The 27,416-nt window shown below is 42.7% G+C and overlaps 3 protein-coding genes across 3 annotated transcripts; 1 reads left to right on the forward strand and 2 right to left on the reverse strand.

Annotated features, from left to right (window-relative positions):
- Positions 1–9,677: 9,677 nt before the first annotated feature.
- On the forward strand, positions 9,678–13,561 carry LOC310849013 (mas-related G-protein coupled receptor member H-like). Its single transcript, XM_083748731.1, has 2 exons — positions 9,678–9,912; positions 11,753–13,561. The coding sequence occupies exon 2, from the start codon at positions 11,776–11,778 to the stop codon at positions 12,790–12,792; it is 1,017 nt and encodes a 338-aa protein (XP_083604857.1). The 5' UTR covers positions 9,678–9,912; positions 11,753–11,775; the 3' UTR covers positions 12,793–13,561.
- Positions 13,562–19,738: 6,177 nt separating this feature from the next.
- LOC310849234 (mas-related G-protein coupled receptor member H-like) lies at positions 19,739–21,259 on the reverse strand. Its single transcript, XM_083749379.1, has 2 exons — positions 21,110–21,259; positions 19,739–20,982 (listed from the first exon to the last, which is right to left on the reverse strand). The coding sequence occupies exon 2, from the start codon at positions 20,927–20,929 to the stop codon at positions 19,949–19,951; it is 981 nt and encodes a 326-aa protein (XP_083605505.1). The 5' UTR covers positions 20,930–20,982; positions 21,110–21,259; the 3' UTR covers positions 19,739–19,948.
- A 1,362-nt stretch (positions 21,260–22,621) lies between these two features.
- LOC310849231 (mas-related G-protein coupled receptor member H-like) lies at positions 22,622–24,237 on the reverse strand. The gene is made up of 2 exons (XM_083749374.1): positions 23,803–24,237; positions 22,622–23,675 (listed from the first exon to the last, which is right to left on the reverse strand). Exon 2 carries the CDS (start codon positions 23,620–23,622, stop codon positions 22,636–22,638), a length of 987 nt encoding a protein of 328 aa, XP_083605500.1. The 5' UTR covers positions 23,623–23,675; positions 23,803–24,237; the 3' UTR covers positions 22,622–22,635.
- Between the last annotated feature and the right edge of the window lie 3,179 nt (positions 24,238–27,416).

Below are 27,416 nucleotides of genomic sequence, written 5' to 3' on the forward strand. Positions count from 1 at the left end.
TAAAAGGGCAGCTAAAAATAGCACGAAGCAACAGTAAGCAATGCTTTGCAGGTTAGAAAAGGGACCAGCTGATATCCATTACTCATTTTGCTGGCTGATAGATGGAATAATGCTTTTTTCAAGGCAAACTACTCTTTAGAACAGTGGATTCAAGGACAGGGTCTTAGCTGGTGTCATTTTGTACTTTAAGCAACTCAAGTAATTAAACTGCGGTGAAACCAAGGTTGCAGGTGGTCAGCGTATACGTCTGAATATTCTCTTCGTGGAAAGAATGGGCTGAAAACTTCCTCTGTACAGAAAAAAACATGATGTCAGGAAGAGGACAAGGCTGAATACGTCTACTTGACATTCAAGCTTTTTATATAAAGGGAAAAGGCAAGGGAAGCATTCAAACTTGCAAGCCCCACACAACTGCGTCAAAATGGCACTGTCCAAGGAAAGCTTTCCTACCCAATACTCCTGTGTGTAAATGCTTTGGGTAATACCATTGGGTATGCACATGGGACCACCGCCACCATCATTTTATTGTCAGCTGCTTTCCCATAGTTAGTATGGACATCTTTTTCAAGTATGTGGAGCTGAAGAAGGAAGCTGGAAGAGTGAAACTCTTTCCCACCCTCTCTTTCAGATCTTTGCGCTTCTCAGATTAATTCTGCTGGATCCAACTTTTACCCAGTTGCCTTGGGAAAGTGTTGTGTGTTTGTATGTGCAATTTGTCTTTTTCCTGTCTCTCTGTGGGGAGAGGAGAAGGGAAATAGAAGAGGGTGGCATCGCATCCATGTCACTTGCTCAAAACTCCAAATGTGTCTACTGTCCTCAAAAGATTGGCAACCTGTTCTGTCCAAGATTTTGGCTGTCAAAGGCAGTAAATTATTTAGGATTCAGATAGACAATGACGACCACCAAAGTTACTCTTTAACAGCTTTTATTTATATGATGAGGTTTTATAGGCAAAGGAATAAGAATCTGTCTTATTCACAAGTTTAAATAGAGTTGGTTATAAAGCCTAGAAATAACTAAGACTGCATTCAGACATCACATCTCTTCATTTCCCAAGTGTTTCCTTACCTAATAATTCCTGTGTTTTATAAGATCTTTCACATGACATAAAAGCCACTTTTGGAAATGTAGCAGAATCTAGTGGAAGTTTAGTACACAATTCTGTGATAATTGCTTCCAGAAAAAATATAATAAATTTGCAACCCTATTAACCCGGAAAATTGCAGGAATTTTGTGCTGTACGTTTTTGTTCCATTTTCACAAACCACACCATTGTGATGAAATATGGGCTGGTATTCTAGCATACAGTTTTCCCCACTATTTTCTTGGGCCAGTCATGGGAAAACAGAAGTACACAAGGGTGGTGACATGTCCAATGACACCACATCCACCTGCTTGGACATATCAAAAAAGGGAAATACTTTAATGCAGCAGGTAATGTGATGCAAAAGGAATGTTAGAAGCACTAGCCTTCTAACCAGGAAGACTAACACAATAATAAGGTAAAGAGACCCCTGACCATTAGGTCCAGTCGCAGACAACTCTGGGGTTGTGGCGCTCATCTCGCTTTATTGGCCGAGGGAGCCGGCGTACAGCTTCCGGGTCATGTGGCCAGCATGACTAAGCCACTTCTGGCAAACCAGAGCAGCACACGGAAACGCCGTTTACCTTCCCACCAGAGTGGTACCTATTTATCCTCTTGTACTTTGACGTGCTTTCAAACTGCTAGGTGGGCAGGAGCAGGGACCGATCAACGGAAACTTACCCCATCACGGGGATTCGAACTGCCGACCTTCTGATCAGTAAGCCCTAGGCTCTGTGGTTTAACCCACAGCACCACCCACGTCCAATAGTAGCCGCATCCAAATGCATTCTATGAGTGACACTTTAAAGCTTGATACATTTAGGATGGCATAAACGTTTTGGGACTGCACCTTGTCCGACTTGGACAGTTTGTGAAACCTTACATGCCATAATAAATGTGGTTGCATTAAAGAGGCCACAAGAACTTTTGTTCTTTCAGCTACAACATACAAATATGGCTTCCGCTCTGCAAATGGTTAGAATGAAATATCAGAAATGTGATTACATACATTGACCTTGCGTGCTGGATGTAAGGGTGCTATAAAATTATATTTTCCTGAACAGGCATTCTCTCCCTCCACTTCCATACACACAACATTCCTGCGAAATTGGTAAGTTGAGCTTGACTTCACGATATGCACTTGCAAGAAGAAGAGGTAGCTTTGCCTGAATAGTGTGTGTTTCTAGCTATTAGCAAATGTTGCTAGAGAACAGCCAGGAGGGGAGAAAATTGAAATTCCCTTTTCAAAGTGCTATTAGTCCAGCTTGCCAGCAGATGGCTCATGAGTGTCATGAATAAAATCAGTGAAAGAAACACACGGTCTGGGTCCTGGCTCTATTGTCTTTCTTTCCCAGTTTCCACAACAGTTCTCCTCTAATAATAATAATAATAATAATAATAATAATAATAATAATTTTTATTTATACCCCGCCCTCCCCAGCCAAGGCCGTCCGGGCTCAGAGCGGCTTACAAGCAATAATAAAACAAGTTGAATGATTACAACTTAAAAACAAAATTAAAATACAGCATTAAAATATTGAAACCTTAAAATATTACAAATGTGGAACATGTATGTGACACTTGGAGTAGTGCCAATTCCGCACACTATATTCTTCTGCACCACCAGCACATCATCCACTTGTTAGAATAGTTGAAGGTCATTTTTGATCTTATGGAGATCGCTCTGGATCCATAATCATCCCTCAGCAGCAGAGCCACCCCATTCTGAAGAGGTGGCATTGGGGGTGCTATTCCTGCCTCCATCCATCAGCTGGTCGTGTGTCAACATCACGGAGTAGTTCTCCACCAGCAGGTTGTCAGGGTCATCTGATTGGTCAGGCAATTTCCCCAAGGGATAATAATCTATATTCATTATTACTAGTGCATAAGAAGCGTCTGGCTGCTGATTTAGACCAAAGGTCCATCTAGAAGCTGTCTGCTTCTGGGAAGCATGCAAGCAGGAACTGAGTGCCACATTGCTCTGTTCACATGCAGTTACCAGCAACTGGTATTCAGAGACATTCAGAGGCAGTATTTTATTTTCTCTATCCTAAATTTTACAAAATTCAATTTCATCGGATGACCCTAAACTCTACTATTACAAAAAACAGCAACTTTCAATTCACTTTATCTATGTAATGCATAATTATGCAGCTCTATCCTGTTCCCTCTTACTGACCTTTTTCTTCAACCTTTCCTGAAGTTTCCCCAGCTCTCCTTTTTAAGGCGAAACAACCAGAAATGTACAAAGTATTCCAAATATGGTAGCACTGTAAAATTGTATAGCAGCATCATGCTGTTAGCAGTTTTATTTTCAATCCCTTCCCTCAAAGCTTTTGATTCATCACAGGGGAAGTCTCTTCACCTTTTTCTTGGCTGCTGCCTTCTTAATCTCAGTTTTAAACTCTTTTTTTAATTTACTGATGGTTTTAATTGTTTAAAATTTTTGAGTACTTTTCCTTAACTGTAACCTTTGGCTTTTAACTGTTTCTTGTAAACTAAAGAAATGGATAGAATCAGGAAAGAAAAAAAAAGCAAATAGCAATTTACACGTCTGGATAGGCTTGCAGATATAAAAAAAGTTTTTCGCAGGCATCCATGAGAGTATAGCGAGTGTGCCCGCCTAAATCTTGAGATAGTTTCAGCTCTAAACTGGGAGGAAATATCCCTCCATACCTATAACATGGGAAGAGACCTTAAAGCAGTGCAACCTGATGTGTGGTGTCCGTGGTCCTGAATTTTGCTTAAAGCGCTCACTCTGCCTGAGTTGACTGATCTGTTCAGTGTGCGAAAAAGAACAGGGTTTGGAAGTTTGTGAGGATTTTGTGAGGTTAATAACCTTCAGTGCAGGGGGTCAGCAAACTTCTTCAGCAGGGTCCACTGTCCCTCAGACTTTGTGGGGGGCCGGACTATTTTTTTTGGGGGGGGGAGGGGGAAATGAACGAATTCCTATGCCCTACAAATAACCCAGAGATGCATTTAAAATAAAAGGACACATCTACTCATGTAAAAACATGCTGATTCCCAGACTGTCCGTGGGCTGGATTTAGAAGGCGATTGGGCCGGATCTGGCCCATGGGCCTTAGTTTGCCTACCGATGCTTCAGTGGCAGGCCAGACGATGGACAGAGTAAGAGAAATTATGATGTGATGGTAAGAGCTACGGGCACACAAGTGTGACATGCTCCCCAGCTGTGAGGTTCCAACCAAAGAAGAATGGCAACTTAAGAATATGCACAACTCACAGACTTAACATATAGAATAAGAGAACAAGAAGAATATACGTTTAAAGAAGATTGGAAAATGTTTACTGAATATATGGGAAATAATTGTGTACAGCTGACAACGTGGGCAGCATTAAGATAGATTCAACAGTGTAAAAAAGTTTTGATGGGTGCAATAATGGAATACTGAATGGTATAGTTTTTGTGAAATACGCAGGGATTTACGATATGTAAAATGAACCAATGAAAGAGAAGAAGGGAAGTCATTGATATATTAAGGATGTAAAACGTTCATTGTGTGTGTATATATATATATATATTGTGTATATATATATATATACACACAATGAACTAAAAAAAAATGTTTAGATATACCTTCCCGAAAAGGCCGGAGGCATTTCTTTTAGGAATGGTTGGGGATGAGATACCAAAAGAAGACGAAAAACTATTTCTGTATGTGACAATGACGGCCAGAGTTTTGATAGCTCAAGGATGGAAACATCAAGATCTGCTGACTATTGAAGAATGGCAAACAAAGATGGTAGAGTACGCAGAATTAGCCAGGCTGATGGGACGAATCCATGAGCAGAATGACCAGATTTTCTAAAAAGACTGTAAGAAATTTATAACTTACCTTGAGAAACACTGTTTACATATAAAGAACACTGGCAGGTCGGAGATAAACCTTACAACGTATGGAGCATTCTATATGAGATTATAGAAAGAACCATGTATAGATATGAACAGTATGGTGATATAAATCAGTGTGTAAATATTATAGTGTGGAAACAAGAAAACCAGAAGAGGGGTAGAGGGAAGTGGTAATCCTGAGAGTTTTAGGTTACTAATATTGTAAGAATGTACTGTATAAATATAAATATGAAAATCAATAAAAACAATTGCAGAAAAGGATGTAAAATGAGTATTTTAAATTGCAAAACAGAAAACTTATTTATTTATACCCCACCCAACTGGCTGGGTTTCCCTGCTGGGATCAAGCAGGTGTGAGATATCACCCTTCAGAATGTCAGAATCTTATTCACAATCTCTTTCTAGAGTTCAAAAGAAACTTCTCATTCTGGGTGGAGAATATCGGTAAAATGTTTTCTCTCATTTCAGTGAGGGTGGCACATGGTAATAATATTGTGTTGAAACTTCCTAGCAGCCTATTAGGTAATGTTCCATTATCCTAGATGCTTTGACAATGTTCCCAGTGTGAAAGAAATTGCTTCCTGTGAAAAAATTGCACTCTTTTGGGTAATACCTTGCAGGTTATTTATGAGGGAAAGTGTAGCCATTTAGGCAACTTGAAAATTCAGCTCTTTAGGTGTGCCCTTTTTAAATATACTATAAGAATGCCATTTACTATCATTTTTTTGTAACTGTGGGATGGCATTCACCTGGCAAACAAATACTTCAGGTTTTCATTTTAGGTTTTTTAATGTCTGTCCAAGAAAATTGGGTGAAGAGGAATGGCCAGATTCAACACACACACACACACACACACACAGAGAGAGAGAGAGAGAGAGAGAGAGAGAGAGAGAGAGAGAACTGGTTTGCAGTATTTTAAAAATTAATTTTATTAAAAACACAATTACAGTGGTACCTCGGGTTACATATGCTCCAGGTTACATACGCTTCAGGTTACAGACTCTGCTAACCCAGAAATAGTGCTTCAGGTTAAGAACTTTGCTTCAGGATGAGAACAGAAATCGTGCTCCGGCGGCATGGCAGCAGCAGGAGGCCCCATTAGCTAAAGTGGTGCTTCAGGTTAAGAACAGTTTCAGGTTAAGTACGGACCTCTGGAACGAATTAAGTACTTAACTCGAGGTACCACTGTATCCAAAAGTTACACTTGTTTTCTTGACTGCCCTAATACCACAGAACAATGGCTCCGTTCCTCAATTCATCATCACTGTCATGTTGACTCACCAAATACTCTCAGTAGGAACCCAACTATGGATCTGGGTTTACTAGACATTTTCAATCAATATATTCCCTCCACAGACACCTCTGTGATGATGATGGCGTAAAATTATCCTGTTCTTCTTCAATAAAAAAGGAGACTAAATTGTGTCAAAGACTTCTTTTTGCCTCTCACTATTTGACGATGACATGAAAGGCATTCTGAAAGAGCAGTGTTCAAGATATTATTAACTCAAGCCTCTATTGGTATATAAGAGTTTTCTAATCACTGGGCAATAACTAGTCTAGCTGCTGTTAACAGGAAGGAAATTAGTTCTTTAGATTTAAGGGTAGAATTTGTGGTCAAATCTAATGATAGTAAGGCAAGTGCCTGATAGTGATTTTGGAGGTCAGATAAAAGTATTTTCCCTAAAAGGCGCAGACCAGGGTGCACTCCCACCAAATTTGAAAATAGTAACCTCATTCTCCACAGCTTTTCCAACATAATGGTGAGCTTGAAGAATTTATTTTTGGTTTGCAGTATTAAATCAAAGAAGTTCATCCATTTATTTAGCACAGCACTATTGGACCCACTATTGGACTGTTTATAGTGCCCTAGCTGTTGAACTGACAATTGAGAGGCCATCAGATTAGCAATGGAAATCTGCAGCTTTCACAGCATCACAACCTGGCTTTTATGTTTCTGGTCTCCTGCACAGATTACATGAAAAGGGAGGATGTGGTCAAGGGCTTCTTGAACAGCCAGTCAAAAAACCATCTTTTGTAGGCTGCAGAGGAAAGGCATAAATGAGTAGATCTCCTTTCAAATCATGACTGAGTCAAGAGCCCAAACCAAACAATTTGCAGAAGGGAGACATTTTGCCACTTTCTATCCTGTTGGATAGGGACGCGGGTGGTGCTGTGGGTTAAACCACAGAGCCTAGGACTTGCCGATCAGAAGGTCAGCAGTTTGAATCTCCACAAGGGGGTGAGCTCCCATTGCTCGGTCCCAGCTCCTGCCAACCTAGCAGTTTGAAAGCACGTCAAAGTCCAAGTAGATAACTAGGTACCGCTCTGGTGGGAAGGTAAATGGTGTTTCCGTCCACTGCTCTGGTTCTCCAGAAGTGGCTTAGTCATGCTGGCCACATGACCTGGAAGCTGTACGCCGGCTCCCTCGGCCAATAAAGCGAGATGAGCTCCGCAACCCCAGAGTCGGTCACAACTGGACCTAATGATCAGGGGTCCCTTTACCTTTTTTATCCTGTTGGAGTGGGATGTGAGTGGCACTATGGTCTAAACAACTGAGCCTGAAGTAGAGAACATTTCCTGGATAAGCTTGCCAAGACATGCTGCTACCACTATCTAAAGGTCATGATTCAAGAGACTCCTAGAATATGTGTGTGTGAAACATGTGTCTACCAAAAAGGATCACCAACAGGGGAATATAGCATGGATGGACTATTGTGCTCATGCCCTGTTTGTGGGCTTCTCACACGCATCTGATTGGCCATGGGAAGGAACAGGATGTTGGGTTAGGTAGGCATTTACTTAGGATGTTGAGTTAGGTAGGCATCCAACCAAGATGCATCTAGACTCTTCATAAAGTACAGAAAGTACGTCCTACATGTTCAGACTGTTAATGGAGAAATCTGAGAGCTCCCTTGGACAAAATACAAGGACACCAGCCAGGAATACCAGAGCAAAACAGCAGCCAGTAGTCTTGGTCTTTATTGAAGACTGTCACAACAGGACTCCCACCTGCCACAAGGTGGAACAAGATGGAAACCACGAACAAAAGAGCACCCAAACTTTTATTAGCTGCTACATCCCCCCCCCAAACTGCATCACTAATACATCATGGTTACATCATGAGAGGGGAGGTCTGGTGGCAGTAATCTGAGCATCCTGGACAATGCCCCATGGTTCTCCTTGCCCTCCACCAAACACCCATCAAGCGTAACAAAAGAGATATTTACATTTCCCTGTTTCCCAGCCAAGTTAATCACACCCTTTTGTCTTCATCTGGGTTTGTTATTTCTGGAATGGCTACCTGTCTACACACTCAGGTATCAGGATGCCAGGAATTATCACTCAGGCAGAGGGGCTACTGAGTAGCTGAGCTCCCATGTCTATATGGATTTCTGAAGTTTTCCCAGTGAGCCAGTACACAGATACATTTATCAGTGAATTGTTACATTTGGTATTGTGCAGCAGAGGCCCTTTGAATAGATAGGATGAAACCGTGATGAAGTGTTTTGTGGGGACAAATCACAAAAGTCACAAAAGTGATTGTGCTGATTTTGGTAGTGGGCTGCATGTGCATGATATCTGCTGGAGGGGCAACCACCCCCCCCACACCTGTACATAAATTCCTGCAACAAGACAACTCCACGTCTGGAAAAAAACAAACAAGTTAGAAGAAAGGAGATTCTAACTAAACATCAGGAAGAACTTTCTGACAGTAGTTTGACAGTGGAACAGACTCCCTTGGGAAGTGGTGGACTCTCCTTCACTGGAGGTTTCGAAGCAGAGGTTAGATGGTAACTGTCAGTTGAGACCCCTGCATTGCAGCGGGTTGGACTAGATGACATTGGGTTCTTTCCAAATCTACTATTCTATGATTCTATACAGTGGTACCTTGGTTTAAGTACTTAATTCATTCCGGAGGTCCGTTCTTAACCTGAAACTGTTCTTAACCTGAAGCACCACTTTAGCTAATGGGGCCTCCTGCTGCCGCTGCGCCGCCGCCGGAGCATGATTTCTGTTCTCATCCTGAAGCAAAGTTCTTAACTTGAAGCACTATTTCTGGTTATCTGAAGAAGTGTGCATGCACACGAAAGCTCATACCTAGAACTAACTTAGTTGGTCTTTAAGGTGCTACTGGAAGGAATTTTTTGTTTTGCACTATTTCTGGGTTAGTGGAGTCTGTAACCTGAAGCTTATGTAACCTGAAGCGTATGTAACCCGAGGTACCACTGTATCCTCCACCAGCTAGAAGAAACAGAAAATCCTCTTTTCGTTTGCAAGCTCTGGGTTCACAAAGAGTTAAATCTTCCGCCATGCAAAGTTTCCTGTGCACAGGAGATTGAAATCTTCACCGGAAAGACTGCTGGATCACTTGCAAAGTCTCTCTGGCCTGTCTCTGGCACATCAGCACCACATATAACCAGCTCCTTCTGCAAATTGTACTTTCCTCTTTAACTGAGAGTAGCATTCAAGCCTATTTTTTAAAAAATGCAGTCTGTGTAGTTCCCTCCCAGGCTCACCCTGCACACTGTGTACATGTGCTCTCAGATCAGTCAGCAGCGAGAGCCAGGGGGAAAGCAGTTGGTGGCCTCTCTTCTTCAGAAGCAGCAGTACTTGCTCTGGACTGGGGATTTCCTAGGCTGAATGAACATCCGAAGATTCTCAGGAATCTGTGAAGTCTGGGAGGGGGTGGGGTGCGTGGGAAGAAGGCGGATCTGGCTAGAAGGGGTGGAGGAGGAGGGAAAGAGCTGCTGGAGAGACTCCAGTCGAGAAAAAGCAGCGAAGAAGAGCAAGAGAGCGACAATCAGAAGGGCGTGTGAATAACAGGAAAGCAAGCAGGGAGAAAATATTCCCCCGCTGAAGGAGGAAGGAAGGACTGCGAACAGCCAGATAGATCGCGCGTTTTGCTGGAAGCTTTAGGTCCCCCAGGAGGGACTGGACAAAGAAAGGATCTGTAAGTTATGTCTGTAACTTTTATATCTGTAAGTTTTGATTGTCCTGTTTGTTTGTTTAAAGAGTTTTGTGTTCCTATCTCCTCACTTTGTCCTCCTTTAAAAGTTCCAGGTTTTGGTGGGGATCTGTGATGTTCCTGGGGACCTCTTCTCTGGTTTCTCAATCTCTCCTTACCCAGGCACTCCAGAGGGCACCGGTAACCATGGGTGTAGCCAGGGGGGGGGGTGGTTAACTGCGCCACCTCACATAAAGCCTGCCCCCCAACATAAATCCAGGCTATGCCTTGCATTTAGGTGGGGGTCAAGCCACTCCCGCTTGCATCCTGCGTTGCCCTCTGTGAACACGGAATTGTGAAATGAGAAGGAGCCTGGAAACTCATTCAGCCCTCTGTTGAGGCTGGGGTCCCACCAGGATATCGTGGCTGATAGCCTCTTATTTCAACCTCTAATGCAGGAAGGTGTCTCTTCGAAGAGACAGGAATAAATCAAATCCCTTTTACCGGACAGAGTCTGATCCGAAGGAGGCTGCCACTGTTGAGAGCATGGAGAAGTTTCTTTAGTACTGTTCTCAATATTTTTCATGGCCAGGTCAAGATATTTCTCTCCCCCACACTCACTCCTTTTCATTTTTTAAGTAGTATTCAAAATTGTAAAAGTCTTTAGTGGTTTCTAGCTGACCACAATGAGGCTCCAAGATTTGTTAAATGTCTGAGTGTGATGTAAAAGCAGTTTCTCTCCCACCACTTCCTCTGTGGGCTGATTCAGCTTCTGTTTCCATTCATTCTTGTCATCCTTCTGCCTTAACCTCCCAGCCCCCATATTTTAGTAACGTAAGTGTTACTCTTATGTATCAGTTGCCTGGATGCATAATAACAGTAGAATTAATAACAGTAATTTTAAAAACAATTTTATGGAAGGTTTATAACATTTTGAGCATTAAAACCCAAACGCATTTATAAAAAGATAATAAAAAGGAGTATATAAAAATGAATAACAAGAACAAAAAGGAAATATTAAATAGAATACCCATGATCCTTACAAAACACAATTAAATAAAAAAGAGAGAGAGAAAGAACAGATTAAAAATAACTAAAAGAAAAGAGAAGACTGGAAAAAATGATTAAAAAGAAGAACTCCTGCCTCCCTTTCTGACAATTATCTGTTACAGCAGTTATTCAAAGTATTTATCATATGCACTCCATAATAGTTTTGTCCCCTCTGTAGGCTGTAACTTTGCCCAAATTGCCTCTAGAGTCCAGCCTTTAATGTTTAGTTACTCAGACAGCACAAAACGACTCTTCTAACATCCTTCTAGTAATTCAAATTGATATTTCTCCTGTTTCTATATAAAATCTCTTATAAAGTCATTTTAAACAGTTACAGTAATAGTAATGGTAATGCTGGAATTTAGCTGGAAAATCTACTATTTTGGATGATTGTTTGTTAACTCTGTGTTTGGGCACTTACTGAGATATTGCATTCTTACTTTGCATGATGGTTCCTGAGATCAAGGGACAGGGTTTGTCTATGTTTTAATACAACTGGATGTCATTATGAATCAAGATGGCAGACTGAAACTTGCAAAACTTCACTGCTTTTAATCACTGATTTCAAAACTTCGCTGATTTTAATCACTGATTTCAAAACTTTGCTGATTGTTTAGGGTTTTTTTGGAATTCTCATGCAAAGCCATATCTGAGGCTTCTAACGTCACCCGTTCATGCCAGCTTTTGTTGCCTCACCTTTCAAAACAGCAAAAGTGTTGATATGAAATGTTCAGATACTTCTGTAGTCCAGCTCAACCAGAGTGACTAATTCCCTTCTGTTTCCACCCTCCAACAGAACAGAAAACGGTGTAGAGTATTATGAACAGCAGTGAGTGGGGCAGCAACATTTTCACCATGGACACTGAAAACACATATGAAATGTACGGAGAGCAACTTCGCACAACATGTTTCGAAGAAGAAATCTACAGATATGCATTTTCCGAATTGGGTTATTATACTAAACCCATTGCCATCCTTATCTGCATATTTGGGTTGCTGGGGGATGGATATGTTTTGTGGCTCCTTGATTCCTATATTAAGAGAAATCCTTTCACCACCTACATCCTAAATTTGACTGCAGCTGACTTTGGCCTGCTCATGTTTTTGTCTCTGTCCCTTATCTTTTTGTTCGTTGATGACCTCTGTGGATTACCACTCCCTGTCCGCATTTCTGCAATACCCCTGTTGCACTTATGCCAATTTTGCTATACTGCCAGTCTCTGTTTCCATACAATCATCAGTATAGAAAGATGCCTCTCTGTCTCTTTTCTGAGCTGCTACCAACATCGACGGCCACAATCCCTTTCGTCTGGGCTATCCGTGCTAGTCTGGATCCTGTGTGTCATGTTCTGCGGAATGGAAATTTCATTTTACCTGGTCTATAATATGATATTATACCCAGTTGTCGAGAACATGTTCATTGTGGTCATATGGGTTTTGCCTCCAATTTTAGCTGTCTGCACTTTGCTCCTGCTGGCCAAAATGTGTTGCAACTCTCAGCGCCGACTGCCAGGAAGCCTAACTACTGCCATTCTTCTCTCCCTCCTGTTTCTCCTCCTCTGCCATGGCCCATGGAGCATCACATTTCTGCTACCCTCCCCTAAGCATTCACGAACTCTTATTGCACTTTCACAGCTCCTCTACTCTGTCAATGGCAGCATTAAGCCAGTGCTTTATTACTTGGTGGGGAAAGGGGGCAAATGTTCCTCTACAGAACCCCTGAAGGTGATTTTCAGGAGGGTCTTCCAGGATGAACACTATCCTCTGCAAGAGAATGTGTTGACTGATGCAGAGAAACTTAGTGCAGTAACTTGTTCAACCCAAGCCATCAACTGACTAAGCCAGCATTGTTCTTGAATAGAAATGCTTTGATCCTGGAACATGTAAGAATAATTGCTCATAGTGGACTATACCATGAAGCTCAGTCTCCTTACCCAGGAATGAAGATGCAAGATGTAATCAATAGGCACAACAAAAAGCCACAGCTTTGTTAACTCAAAGGAATGCTTTTCTTTTGCCATACTGATTTAACTGCCACTTCTCTCTAGCTCAGTATTGATAAAGTTGCTGCAGCATAGTCCATTGCCGTCAGGAACCTCAGGGTACCTCTCTGTGAGGAGTAAAGTCAGCCATGTTGATGACTATCACTGCCTCTTGTGGGAGCATAGTCCCATAGTAAACTGCTCAGGACCGCAATACCTCAAGGATGACCTCTCTCCGTGTGAACCTACCTGGACCCTGAGATCCTCATCTGAGGCCCTCCTTCATGTCCCTCCTCCACAAAGAGGTCTCAAGGGTGGCAACACAAGAACGGACCTTTTCTGCAGTGGTCTCCCATTTGTGGAATGCTCTCCCCAGGGAGGTTTGCCTGGCACCATCGTTATACACCTTTAGGCACCAGGCAAATACTTTCCTGTTTAACCAGGTCTTTGGCTGATTCACATCAAACCCTTCACACCCTTTTAAAGTGTGTTTGGGGGCATCTGTTATTGGGTTGCTTTTGTTTATATTCTGTATTTTGTGCTTTTATATTGTGATTGTACCCTATACCTGCGGGTATAGGGAAGTGTACAAATTTAATATATAATAATAATAGTTTAACTATGCACTGTGTGGACTGATTTGTTTGTGTGAAGAAATACTTTCTTTTGCCCCAGATGCTGTAACCTTTCCTCAGACGGACGTTTGCTGTGAGGTTGCTGGGTTTTTACTGCCTATGTGTTTGTCAGGAGTCAGGGAATCTGCTCCCTCCCAGGGTGGCAGCTAATAAGCAGATAAAAAAGAATTCTTACCAAGTCTTTTATTCAAGATTCACAGTAGAAGACATAGCAATGCCACCTCTTTTAGATAATGGCATTGCTTTGTGTAAAGTCCCACCACCTCCATCTCTCCTATCATACATCATCCCTGCGCCGGCTGATCTGTGCTTTCTGCCTTTGATCCTTCTGTTCTACTGCTCTCAATGCTTGCCAGGACCTGGGATAAGGGGAGGGGTCTGGCATGCTGTCCAAAGACGCTGAGTCTGTCAGCTGTCTCTACCCTGGTGCTTCTTCTTCCTCCTGCTCCTCTCCCAATATTTCCCAGCTTCTGCCCTCTGCAGCCTCTGAACTGTGACCTTCTGCAAACCACTGTTCTAAATCTATACTGTCTCCCTCTTCTCTGGGAAGTGCAGCAGGGGGGGCGGGGGTTCTCCACCATTCCTCCTCAGACCAGTCCCTGACAGTGTTTCATATGCAGTCCTTTTAGGCACTGCCATGGGTTCTTTGAAACGTTTGATTAGGAGGAATTCAGTGATGTACTAAAGCAGGGGTCAGCAACCTAAGGCCCATGGGCTGGAAGCGGCCCATGGAGGCCACTTAACCAGCCGCCGGGCCGCCCCCAAACTGAGATGCCCGCTCATCAAGTCCCTGAGTGCTGCACTAAACCGACGCAGTCCAGCATGGGGACTCCGGAAATCACTTCTGTGCATGCCCAGATGCTAGAAATCGTGTCTGCGCATGTCCGCGGTGCCGGAAATTGCTTCTTCACAAGCATAATTTCCAGGGTCTGGGCATGCGCAGAGGCAACTTCCGGCACCACGGACATGCGCAGACGCGATTTTCGGCGTTGTGCTGCACCGGCCTGGCCCACGAAGGATCTCTGCAGGAGTGATCTGGCCCATGCCCAGTAAGCCTTGCCAACCCCTGTACTAAGGCATCCATTCTGTCTAATTAAGCATCTTTGCTTGCTAGTCAGAATGATCACCCTCTTCTGCCGCACTTCATATTGCAAGGTTTATCCCAATCCCTGCAGGCCAATTTTGGTGAGCACATAGGGGTGGAATATTTGCTCAGGGCTTCTGCTGGTGTGGTTTGCTAGCTGAATTAGCAATGGAAATCTGCAGCTTTCACAGCATCACAACTTGGCTTCTATGTGGCTGGTCTCCTGCACAGATTACATAAAAAGGGACGATGTGGCCAAGGGTTTCTTGAACAGCCAGTCAAAAAACAATCTTGTGTAGGCTGCAGAGGAAAGGCATAAATGAGTAGATCTCCTCGCAAATCATGACTGAGTCAAGAGCCAAAACCAAACAATTTGCAGAATTCCTCCAGCTTTATTTGAAATTCTCTATAGTCACCTTGGGGCCTTGAATAAGACAATGAATGAATAAGGTTATTCAGAAGAATAACAATAGCATATAGAATCATAGAATCATAGAGTTGGAAGAGACCACAAGGGCCATCGAGTCCAACCCCCTGCCAAGCAGGAAACACCATCAGAGCACTCCTGACATATGGTTGTCAAGCCTCTGCTTAAAGACCTCCAAAGAAGGAGACTCCACCACACTCCTTGGCAGCAAATTCCACTGTCGAACAGCTCTTACTGTCAGGAAGTTCTTCCTAATGCTTAGGTGGAATCTTCTTTCTTGTAGTTTGGATCCATTGCTCCGTGTCCGCTTCTCTGGAGCAGCAGAAAACAACCTTTCTCCCTCCTCTATGTGACATCCTTTTATATATTTGAACATGGCTATCATATCACCCCTTAACCTCCTCTTCTCCAGGCTAAACATGCCCAGCTCCCTTAGCCATTCCTCATAAGGCATCGTTTCCAGGCCTTTGACCATTTTGGTTGCCCTCCTCTGGACATTTTCCAGTTTGTCAGTGTCCTTCTTGAACTGTGGTGCCCAGAACTGGACACAGTACTCCAGGTGAGGTCTGACCAGAGCAGAATGTTGTTGTTTAGTCGTTTAGTCGTGTCCGACTCTTCGTGACCCCATGGACCAGAGAACGCCAGGCACCTCTGTCCTCCACTGCCTCCCGCAGTTTGCTCAAACTCATGCTGGTAACCTCGAAAACACTATCCAACCATCTCGTCCTCTGCCGTCCCCTTCTCCTTGTGCCCTCCATCTTTCCCAACATCAGGGTCTTCTCCAGGGAGTCTTCTCTTCTCATGAGGTGGCCAAAGTACTGGAGCCTCAGCTTCACAATCTGTCCTTCCACTGAGCACTCAGGGTTGATTTCCTTCAGTATGGAGAGGTTTGATCTTCTTGCAGTCCATGGGACTCTCAAGAGTCTCCTCCAGCACCATAATTCAAAAGCATCAATTCTTCGGCGATCAGCCTTCTTTATGGTCCAGCTCTCACTTCCATACATCACTACTGGGAAAACCATAGCTTTAACTATACGAACCTTTGTTGGCAAGGTGATGTCTCTACTTTTCAAGATGCTGTCTAGGCCTGTCATTGCCCTTCTCCCAAGAAGCAGGCGTCTTTTAATTTCGTGGCTGCTGTCACCATCTGCAGTGATCATTGAGCCCAAGAAAGTAAAATCTCTCACTACCTCCATTTCTTCCCCTTCTATTTGCCAGGAGGTGATGGGACCAGTGGCCATGATCTTCGTTTTTTTGATGTTGAGCTTCAGACCATATTTTGCGCTCTCCTCTTTCACCCTCATTAAAAGGTTCTTTAATTCCTCCTCACTTTCTGCCATCAAGGTTGTGTCATCTGCATATCTGAGGTTGTTGATATTTCTTCCGGCAATCTTAATTCCGGCTAGGGATTCATCCAGCCCAGCCTTTCGCATGATGAATTCTGCATATAAGTTAAATAAGCAGGGAGACAAAATACAGCCTTGTCGTACTCCTTTCCCAATTTTGAACCAATCAGTTGTTCCATATCCAGTTCTAACTGTAGCTTCTTGTCCCACATAGAGATTTCTCAGGAGACAGATGAGGTGATCTGGCACTCCCATTTCTTTAAGAACTTGCCATAGTTTGCCGTGGTCAACACAGTCAAAAGCTTTTGCATAGTCAATGAAGCAGAAGTAGATGTCTTTCTGGAACTCTCTAGCTTTCTCCATAATCCAGCGCATGTTTGCAATTTGGTCTCTGGTTCCTCTGCCTCTTCTAAATCCAGCTTGCACTTCTGGGAGTTCTCGGTCCACATACTGCTTGAGCCTTCCTTGTAGAATTTGAAGCATAACCTTGCTAGCGTGTGAAATGAGTGCAATTGTGCGGTAGTTGGAGCATTCTTTGGCACTGCCCTTCTTTGGGATTGGGATGTAGACTGATCTTCTCCAATCCTCTGGCCACTGCTGAGTTTTCCAAACTTGCTGGCATATTGAGTGTAGCACCTTAACAGCATCATCTTTTAAAATTTTAAATAGTTCAGCTGGAATGCCATCACTTCCACTGGCCTTGTTATTTGCAGTGCTTTCTAAGGCCCATTTGACTTCACTTTCCAGGATGTCTGGCTCAAGGTCAGCAACCACACTACCTGGGGTATACGCGACATCCATTTCTTTCTGGTATAATTCCTCTGTGTATTCTTGCCACCTCTTCTTGATGTCTTCTGCTTCTGTTAGGTCCTTTCCACTTTTGTCCTTTATTGTGGAAATCTTTGTACGAAATGTTCCTTTCATATCTCCAATTTTCTTGAACAGATCTCTGGTTCTTCCCATTCTATTGCTTTCCTCTATTTCTTTGCATTGCTCGTTTAAGAAGGTCTTCTTGTCTCTCCTTGCTATTCTTTGGAAATCTGCATTCAATTTCCTGTATCTTTCACCATCTCCCTCGCATTTTGCTTGCCTTCTCTCCCCCGCTATTTGTAAGGCCTCATTGGACAGCCACTTTGCTTTCTTGCATTTCCTTTTCATTGGGATGGTTTTCGTTGCTGCCTCCTGTATAATGTTACGAGCCTCCATCCATAGTTCTTCAGGCATTCTGTCCACCAAATCTAAATCCTTAAACCTGTTCCTCACTTCCACTGTGTATTCATAAGGGATTTGACTTAGATTGTATCTTACCGGCCCAGTGGTTTTTCCTACTTTCTTCAGTTTAAGCTTGAATTTTGCTATAAGAAGCTGATGATCTGAGCCACAGTCAGCTCCAGGTCTTGTTTTTGCTGACTGTATAGAGCTTCTCCATCTTTGGCTGCAGAGAATATAATCAATCTGATTTCGATGCTGCCCATCTGGTGATGTCCATGTGTAGAGTCGTCTCTTGTGTTGTTGGAAAAGCGTGTTTGTGATGACCAGCTTGTTCTCTTGACAGAACTCTATTAGCCTTTGCCCTGCTTCGTTTTGATCTCCAAGGCCAAACTTGCCAGTTGTTCCTTTTATCTCTTGACTCCCTACTTTAGCATTCCAATCCCCTATAATGAGAAGAACATCCTTCTTTGGTGTCACTTCTATAAGGTCTTGTAAGTCTTCATAGAATTGGTCAATTTCAGTTTCTTCAGCACAAGTAGTTGGTGCATAAACTTGGATTACTGTGATGTTAAAAGGTCTGCCTTGGATTCGTATCGAGATCATTCTATCATTTTTGAGATTGCATCCCAGTACAGCTTTCGCCACTCTTTTGTTGACTATGAGGGCCACTCCATTTCTTTTATGGGTTTCTTGCCCACAGTAGTAGATATGATGGTCATCCGAACTGAATTCACCCATTCCCGTCCATTTTAGTTCACTGATGCCCAGGATGTCAATATTTATTCTTGCCATCTCATTTTTGACCACCTCCAACTTACCCAGGTTCATGGTTCTTACATTCCAGGTTCCTATGCAATATTTTTCTTTACAGCATTGGACTTTCCTTTCGCTTCCAGGCATATCCGCAACTGAGCGTCCTTTCGGCTTTGGCCCAGCCGCTTCATCAGCTCTGGATCTACTTGTACTTGCCCTCCGCTCTTCCCCAGTAGCATGTTGGACGCCTTCCGACCTGAGGGGCTCATCTTCCAGCGTCATATCTTTTATATGCCTGTTGTCTTTGTCCATGGAGTTTTCTTGGCAGGGATACTGGAGTGGCTTGCCGGTTCCTCCTCCAGGTGGATCACGTTTGGTCAAAACTCTCCACTATGACCTGTTCATCTTGGGTGCCCTGCTCGGCATAGTTCATAGCTTCTCTGAGTTCTTCAAGCCCCTTCGCCACGGCAAGGCAGTGATCCATGAAGGGGCCAGAGCAGAATACAGTGGCACTATTACTTCCCTTGATCTAGATGCTATACTCCTATTGATGCAGCCCAGAATTGCATTGGCTTTTTTAGCTGCCGCGTCACACTGTTGGCTCATGTCAAGTTTGTGGTCAACCAAGACTCCTAGATCCTTTTCACATGTACTGCTCTCTAGCCAGGTGTCACCCATCTTGTATTTGTGCCTCTCATTCTTTTTTCCAAAGTGCAATACTTTACATTTCTCCCTGTTAAAATTCATCTTGTTTGTTTTGGCCCAGTTCTCTAATCTGTCAAAGTTGTTGCAGCTGCTGTCCCTTGCTATGAACTTGCATGTTGCCTTCTAAAGTGGGAAGCAGATGGCCAAGGAGGTTGGAGGAGGTGGATTTAGAGCAGTGTGGCCTTGGTTCAGTATACCTGAAGGAGCGTCTCCACCTCCATCGTTCTGCCCGGACACTGAGGTCCAGCTCCAAGGGCCTTCTGGCAGTTCCCTCACTGCAAGAAGCCAAGTTACAGGGAACCAGGCAGAGGGCCTTCTCAGTAGTGGCGCCCGCCCTGTGGAACGCCCTCCCATCAGATGTCAAAGCGATAAACAACTACCTGACATTCAGAAGACATCTGAAGGCAGCCCTGTTCAGGGAAGTTTTTAATGTGTGACATCTTAGTGTATTTTTCATCTTTGTTGGAAGCCACCCAGAGTGACTGGGGAAACCCAGCCAGATGGGTGGGGTACAAACAATAAATTATTATTATTATATTATATAGAGTTGAAAAGAATCCTGCTTATGCCTTTGAAGTCTTGGAGCCCTTTGTATATGAACAAATCCCACTTGGTGAATGATTAATTTTTCTTTATTAAATTGTATGCCACCTGATGTTCATGTTAGCTACTAAGCAAATAACAAGTATAAGAACTAAAGGAGCAAACATTAAAAGATAAACACCCGTGATTATAAGTTGCAGAAAAGAAGGAGAAAAACACGAATCTACAGACTTTTTTTTTAGAATAAACCTATGTTGTTGGTCATCTCTAATGCCATCCCCACAGCTTAGCTTACAAGGAGAGACTTAAGGAGTCATCATCATTGAATCTGTTGTGACTGGAAGACTCCGATCTTCTCTGCAGTCATCTTTGTCACTAAAAACTCTTTCCAGCACCACCTTCAAGGGTTCTCTGGATCGATGTGTCATTTTCCTTCCAATTAAGAAGTAAATGAATGGATTAACACTGCTGTTGATAACAGCAGATACTACTCCAAATAATGCCGTTATTATATTAATATCAGGAAAAAGATATTGAACAGTTATTATGACACTGAGTGGAACACCAAAAATGAGGAAGAAAAGAAGAGCAAGCAAGAGTGCTGTGTAGAACTTTCCTCGTTGGCATCGATGTAAACTGCAGCAGACCTTGATGAAAAGGATCACAGTACAGATGACCACAACAAGTGTGCAAAATACAGAGCTGATCATATGAATGACACAGCTCATTATGTCAAAGCCTGCATATTGGGTTAAAATAAAAAAGTAATAGATTCCAAAGACCAGAATGGACATTGCCCATATTAATGCACAAACAATTTCAGACAGGTGTTCTAGACGGTGGCATCGATACCAGATTGGGAAGACAACAGAGAGACATTTCTCGGCACTGATGGCTGTCAGTAGATATAAGCTTATGGCATGTGTGGAAATAAACAGTTCAAAACCCAGCTGAGAGGAAATTCCTCCTACATGCCAAAATCTAGCTGAAAATGAAAATGCTAAAGTTACAAGGACACAAGAATCAGCTACAGCCAAGTTCAAGATGTAGGTGGTGATGGGATTCTTCTTCACGATGAAGCAGAGAAACCAGATGACAATTGCATTCCCCACCAGGCCACATATGAATATTGTAAGGATGAAAAGGAAGAAAGAGAGAAACAGGTAATGTGTGAAGGAAGCAAGTTCAGATTCATCATCTTCCTCTGGGAATGCTGAAGGGCTGTAGTCTCCAGAAAACCCATCAATGGTTAAACCAAGTGATGCTGCTGTGCTCTGCTCAGCCATAATGAAATCTTTTCCTTTGGATTCTTCCTTCTTCCCTGTTCTCTGCACTATGTCTGCAAGCAGAAGGGATGAGGATCAGAAGGGATAATCACTAAAAGTAAGTGCCTACACAATTCCAATATGGAAAGCTTCTAACTCATTTGTTAGAGGTAGCCCACGAAAGAGATTAACACTACTCACCTGCTACAGCTTCAAGAAGAAGAATAGAAATATAAAATTGTTGAGTCTGAAGGGACCCTAAGGATCATTCACTCCAACCCCCTGCAATGCAGGAAAACATTTTGGGCAAAATAAAGAAGAGCTTCATATAAGAGGCACAAGACTCCCAATGCATATAAGAAAAAACTCTGGTTACACAGTCTTCTCTGCCCCTTCCTCTATGATGGTATCTTAGCCAACTGTTGTAACTGTTTATCAGGCTAAAGTTATCAGGGTCGAGAGAGGAAGATAAATTGTACACATGTTCTGAGATCGCATGACTTTAAACAAGCTTCCTCCAGTCTGATGTCATCCAGATTTTTTGGACTACAACTCCCACCATGTTGTGCTGGATGGGAGTGGGAGATGTAGTTCCAAACATCTGGAGGGCACCAGGTTGGGGAAAGGTGCCTTAAACAAAGGAATGGAGTTGATCCTAAAGCAAGGGTGCAATGTTCTTAGATGCCAACTCAGATGTTTCTGGGAATAGCCTCTAGCAGCAAAATGTCTCAGGACCAGTCCTAAAAAGGCCTTCAGGTATCATTGTAACAATGTTCTTTTTTTCTTGACCACCCTTGTATTTAAGGTTGCTCGCAAATTTGGAAAAGGTAAGAAGAGATGGCCCTGTAGTTGTGTGAGCACAAGTTGTTCAATGTGGACACATCAGCTAGTGAAAGTTTTCATAGCACAAAGATAATGGATTACAGCCAATGGATACAGTGGAACTTCTTCTTCTCCTGCAGTGAAGGTCTGCAGGGTATTTAAGAAATGTGGTTTCTTTACTCATATTTACACCTGAGCTTAGTTGAAGGGACTGCAGAACCTCCCTCCCCAAGTGTGTCTCTTGCTGCTTCTCTCATAGCTTCAGTCAGCTTGAGTCCAGAGCAGTCAGCTATGCTAGCCATTCTCTAGGTTGCAGCCTGCACTCATGAAGTTCTCACCTTTGTTCTCTTTCCTCTTCCCAGAACATATCCAGGAATATATAGGAGGGAATCTGATACACAGGGATCTGGGGATACCTTGTTCCCCCACAAACCTGGAACAATATTATTTGTGGTGGAATAGGGTTGGATTGGAGATACAGGAGGTTTTGACAGGGAACCAGATGGCTTTCACAGCAGCTCAAGCTTCACACATAATGAATGACCAGGTGTGTTAAATTCACACTTTCACACCAAGGGTGTGCAGAGCTTCCAAAGGGATGGAGTTGGAAAGAATCCTGCTTATGCCTTTGAAGTCTTGGAGTCCTTGGTATTTGAACAAATCCCACTTCGTGAATGATTAATTTTTCTTTATTAATTTGTATGCCACCAGATGTTCATGTTAGCTACTAAGCAAATAACAAGTATAAAAACTAAAGGAGCAAACATTAAAAGATAAACACCCATGATTATAAGTTGTAGAAATGAAGCAGAAAAACACAAATCTACAGACTTTTTTTAAAGAATAAATCTATGTTGTTGGTCATCTCTAATGCCATTCCAACAGCTTAGCTTACAAGGAGAGACTTAAGGAGTCATCATCATTGAATCTGTTGCGGCTGGAAGACTCCAATCTTCTCTGCAATCATCTTTGTCACTAAAAACTCTTTCCAGCACCACCTTCAAGGGTTCTCTGAATCGATGTGTCATTTTCCTTCCAATTAAGAAGTAAATGAATGGATTAACACTGCTGTTGATAACAGCAGATACTACTCCGAATAATGTCGTTATTATATTAATATCAGGAAAAAGATATTGAACAGTTATTATGACACTGAGTGGAACACCAAAAATGAGGAAGAAAAGAAGAGCAAGCAAGAGTGCTGTGTAGAACTTTCCTCGTTGGCATCGATGTAAACTGCAGCAGACCTTGATGAAAAGGATCACAGTACAGATAACCACAACAAGTGTGCAAAATACAGAGTTGATCATATGAATGACACAAATCATTATGTCAAAGTCTGCATTTTCTGTTGAAATGACAAAGCGATAGATTCCAAAGACCAGAATGGACATTGCCCATAGTGATGCACAAACAATTTCAGACAGGTGTTCTAGACGGTGGCATCGATACCAGATTGGGAAGACAACAGAGAGACATTTCTCGACACTGATGGCTGTCAGTAGATATAAGCTTATGGCATGTGCGGAAATAAACAGTTCAATACAAAGCCCAGAGGAAATTCCTCCTACATGCCAAAAGCTAGCTGAAATTGAAAATGCTAAAGTTGCAAGGACACAAGAATCAGCTACAGCCAAGTTCAAGATGTAGGTGGTGATGGGATTCTTCTTCACGATGAAGCAGAGAAACCAGATGACAATTGCATTCCCCACCAGGCCACATATGAATATTGCAAGGGTAATAATGAAAAGACAGGCAAAGAGAAACAGGTAATGTGTGAAGGAAGCAAGTTCAGATTCATCATCTTCCTCTGGGAATGCTGAAGGGCTGTAGTCTCCAGAAAACCCATCAATGGTTAAACCAAGTGATGCTGCTGTGCTCTGCTCAGCCATAATGAAATCTTTTCCTTTGGATTCTTCCTTCTTCCCTGTTCTCTGCACTATGTCTGCAAGCAGAAGGGATGAGGATCAGAAGGGATAATCACTAAAAGTAAGTGCCTACACAATTCCAATATGGAAAGCTTCTAACTCATTTGTTAGAGGTAGCCCAGGAAAGAGATTAACACTACTCACCTGCTACAGCTTCAAGAAGAAGAATAGAAATATAAAATTGTTGAGTCTGAAGGGACCCTAAGGATCATTCACTCCAACCCCCTGCAATGCAGGAAAACATTTTGGGCAAAATAAAGAAGAGCTTCATATAAGAGGCACAAGACTCCCAATGCATATAAGAAAAAACTCTGGTTACACAGTCTTCTCTGCCCCTTCCTCTATGATGGTATCTTAGCCAACTGTTGTAACTGTTTATCAGGCTAAAGTTATCAGGGTCGAGAGAGGAAGATAAATTGTACACATGTTCTGAGATCGCATGACTTTAAACAAGCTTCCTCCAGTCTGATGTCATCCAGATTTTTTGGACTACAACTCCCACCATGTTGTGCTGGATGGGAGTGGGAGATGTAGTTCCAAACATCTGGAGGGCACCAGGTTGGGGAAAGGTGCCTTAAACAAAGGAATGGAGTTGATCCTAAAGCAAGGGTGCAATGTTCTTAGATGCCAACTCAGATATTTCCAGGGATAGCCTCTAGCAGCTAAATGTTTCAGGACCAGTCCTAAAAAGGCCTTCAGGTATCATTGCAATGAATTACAAATTGTAATGAAGTACCAGCAATTTCGTGAAGACCATGATGTAGAGAAGCCAGTTTCCCTTTATGTGCAAGGGAGGAGGAAACAATGGAGAACATGGTACTATGACAATACTTGTTGTTATTTACCAATCCTCCACAGCACCGGCATTTTTATGTGCATGTTTGGAGCAGTGGTGGACTTTGGGGTCTAAAATTTCAGTGGCCCCCTGTGCAATTCTCAAAACTTTTCGCTCCCTCTGCCTCTCATCTTCTGTTCCAAGTCATCCTTGCCCCAGTGTGGTGTAGTGGATAAGAGTGGTAGACTCGTAATCTGGTGAACTGGGTTCGCGTCTCCGCTCCTCCACATGCAGCTGCTGGGTGACCTTGGGCTAGTCACACTTCTTTGAAGTCTCTCAGCCTCACTCACCTCACAGAGTGTTTGTTCTTTTTTTTCTTTTTTTTTAATAAACTTTATTGATCACATTTTTAAAAAAGAACAGAAATCCTTCAAAAATATGTACAGATACAAACACTCACACAGAGTGTTTGTTCTGGGGGAGGAAGGGAAAGGAGAATTTTAGCCGCTTTGAGACTCCTTCCGGTAGTGATAAAGCGGGATATCAAATCCAAACTCCTCCTCCTCCCCCTCCTCCTCCTCTTCTTCTTCTTCGTCTTCTTCGTCTTCTTCGTCTTCTTCCAGTGCCCTCTTGGCTTTGTGCCCAGTGCTGGCAAACTGGTTGTGCTTTCCTAAATCCACCTCTGTTTCCATTGGTGAAGACTGGAATTGCCATCTGGTTTCTGTACATATGCCTTGTGCATCTGCACCAAGAAAAGTACTCCCTCGATCGCCTAACTTGCTGAACTTGCCTGTTGTTGACTTCAACTTCTTCCCTTTTGTGCTTCTGTCGCTTCCTTTTTTGGTACCGAGCACTCTCAAAAATGACCAACAAGATCATTGTCACTAAAGAGGCCAGTAATTTACCTCCTTTGGTTTGCTTATACTGGACAGCCCAGTGTGGCTTGCTTTCCAATCTAGGATTGTTTTGCCCAGTCAGAATACATTTCTGCTTTGCCTTCATGGCTGCTTTGGCCCACTTCTGGCTTGTTGCCTGGAAGAGCAAAGCTATTTTGCCATCTTTTGTCATACAAATGTTTTCTCCACAATTATCAGGATAATCTGTACCAAGAATGCCCTTATCATCGCTCTTCTTGTCTCTACATTGATTAGGTTCACCAAGATGTGCTGCAGCTCACAAGATCAGTCAATAATGTTTTATGGGACCGTTACTGCTCACTCTCACTTCCTTCATTTCCTTTGCTATTCCATTTAGAATATTGTACTTCATAGACTGTTTAGGTTATATACCCATTATTCTTCTTATGTTGCTTTGATTTCTCCTTACTGCTTTCAGAATCACCATTCATCCTTTGCTTTCCTTTGTCATTAAGGAAAACGGGAAACGTGGAATTGAAAGAATCTGCGATATGTGTTCCCGGCACATAATAATGCACTAAGAAGCTTCTGGAGAGCAATGATTTCTAAATAAGGATGAACAATGTCAGCCTGTTTCTGTTCTGTGTCAGTTTCATAAGATAGCTCAGTCCTAACTCTGTTTCTGTCCCCTTAAAAACAAGAGAAACAAACATTTCACATTTAAATTGTCTGTACTTTTGTACTCAGTTTCCCTAAAATACACATTGTGTACAGATTTCCTGCCTAAAATAAGCATTACCGTATGTTTTTCTATGCATTTCAACAAAAAATGCTTATAAATGCATGCTTTCTCATAGAATATATTTTTGTGTACATTATGTAATGTGTTTTGAACTATACCTGCACTGCAAAATTCAGAGAAGTGCGCGATTTTTCTCCTTTGTTGCTTTGATGGGAGTGTTTCCCCCCTTGCTAGGGGCACCCCTTGCAAGTGTGAAAAGCATGGTGCTACCTGGCATCTATGGTAGTGTGTGTGTATGTGTGTGTGTGTCAGTCTCATGTGGTCAGAATGGACCACTGGGAGTAGGGCAGGCATAGGCATATTTAGGCTAATGGCTTCATCAGTTAAATGCAGCAGCCTGCCCTACTCATATGGTAGTATTGGATTAGCTGGTTGCCTATTAGGAATGTGAATAGGAATGCTTCTGGTGTTTCATGATTGGTTGTGGGCGTACCTTTTCCACCTTTCATTTGCTACTCATGCCATCTACCAGCCTATTCTGCTGTTGTATCATCCTTGTTCTGGGTTTTGTCTAACCTACTTTCTGGAATGACGCTTCTACTTCATGAGGGTCCAATGATTATTAGCATTGTGAACTTTCTGGGTCCCCCCATCCCTTTATGTTTGGCTCCATGCTGACCCCCTTCATCAAGATCTGCTGTAGCTCACACAGATGTCAGCCACCAAAGGTGCACACAGATTTCTTGACCGCTCTCCTCTTCTGCATTATATTTGCCATTCAACAGCATCATTGACCCAAGGATATATTACTTGGTTGGGAGAGACAATCCAGGGAGCTCTTGATTGATGTGCTTGAAAGGATGTTCAAGGATGAAGCAGGTGCTATTGAAGGGAACCAGCTGGATGTTGCAAAAATGTTGGTGAAGCCCAGGCAAATACAGTCACAAATTCTACCTAATGAACTGAATAAGGGAGAGGCAATGATTAGACAATGACATCTGATGACTTTGTCCGTTTGTGGTAGGCATGTGATAAGCTAATCAGTGAACACATGTGTAGCTACTCTATTCAAAATAATAGTATTACAGTTGATGACAAGTATTTGATATGGTCTTTTGTGTTTTGATTCAGTGAGCACGCCTCTTTTTTCTCTTATGGTCAGAAAGCTGATCAGAGTATGGTGTTGAGGTTCTTTTAATTGCTGTAATAATAATAATAATAATAATAATAATAATAATAATAATTTATACCCTGCCCATCTGGTGCACATGCTTCCCTTATCTTTCACCTGGAGGTCTTGTGACTAGTGTCTGAAGGACACTGACCTGGCAACCAGCCAAGTAGGTCACTGTGACCAGGTAACTGGCCAAGGATGTGGTCATTC

The sequence above is a fragment of the Podarcis gaigeae genome, assembly GCF_964106915.1.
Source record: "Podarcis gaigeae genome assembly, chromosome: 7".
NCBI lineage: Eukaryota > Metazoa > Chordata > Lepidosauria > Squamata > Lacertidae > Podarcis > Podarcis gaigeae.

Coding starts and splice junctions, on each gene's coding strand:
- LOC310849231 (XM_083749374.1), bottom strand. CDS start 23,622: ATGGCTGAGCAGAGCACAGCAGCATCACTTGGTTTAACCATTGATGGG.
- LOC310849234 (XM_083749379.1), bottom strand. CDS start 20,929: ATGGCTGAGCAGAGCACAGCAGCATCACTTGGTTTAACCATTGATGGG.
- LOC310849013 (XM_083748731.1), top strand. CDS start 11,776: ATGAACAGCAGTGAGTGGGGCAGCAACATTTTCACCATGGACACTGAA.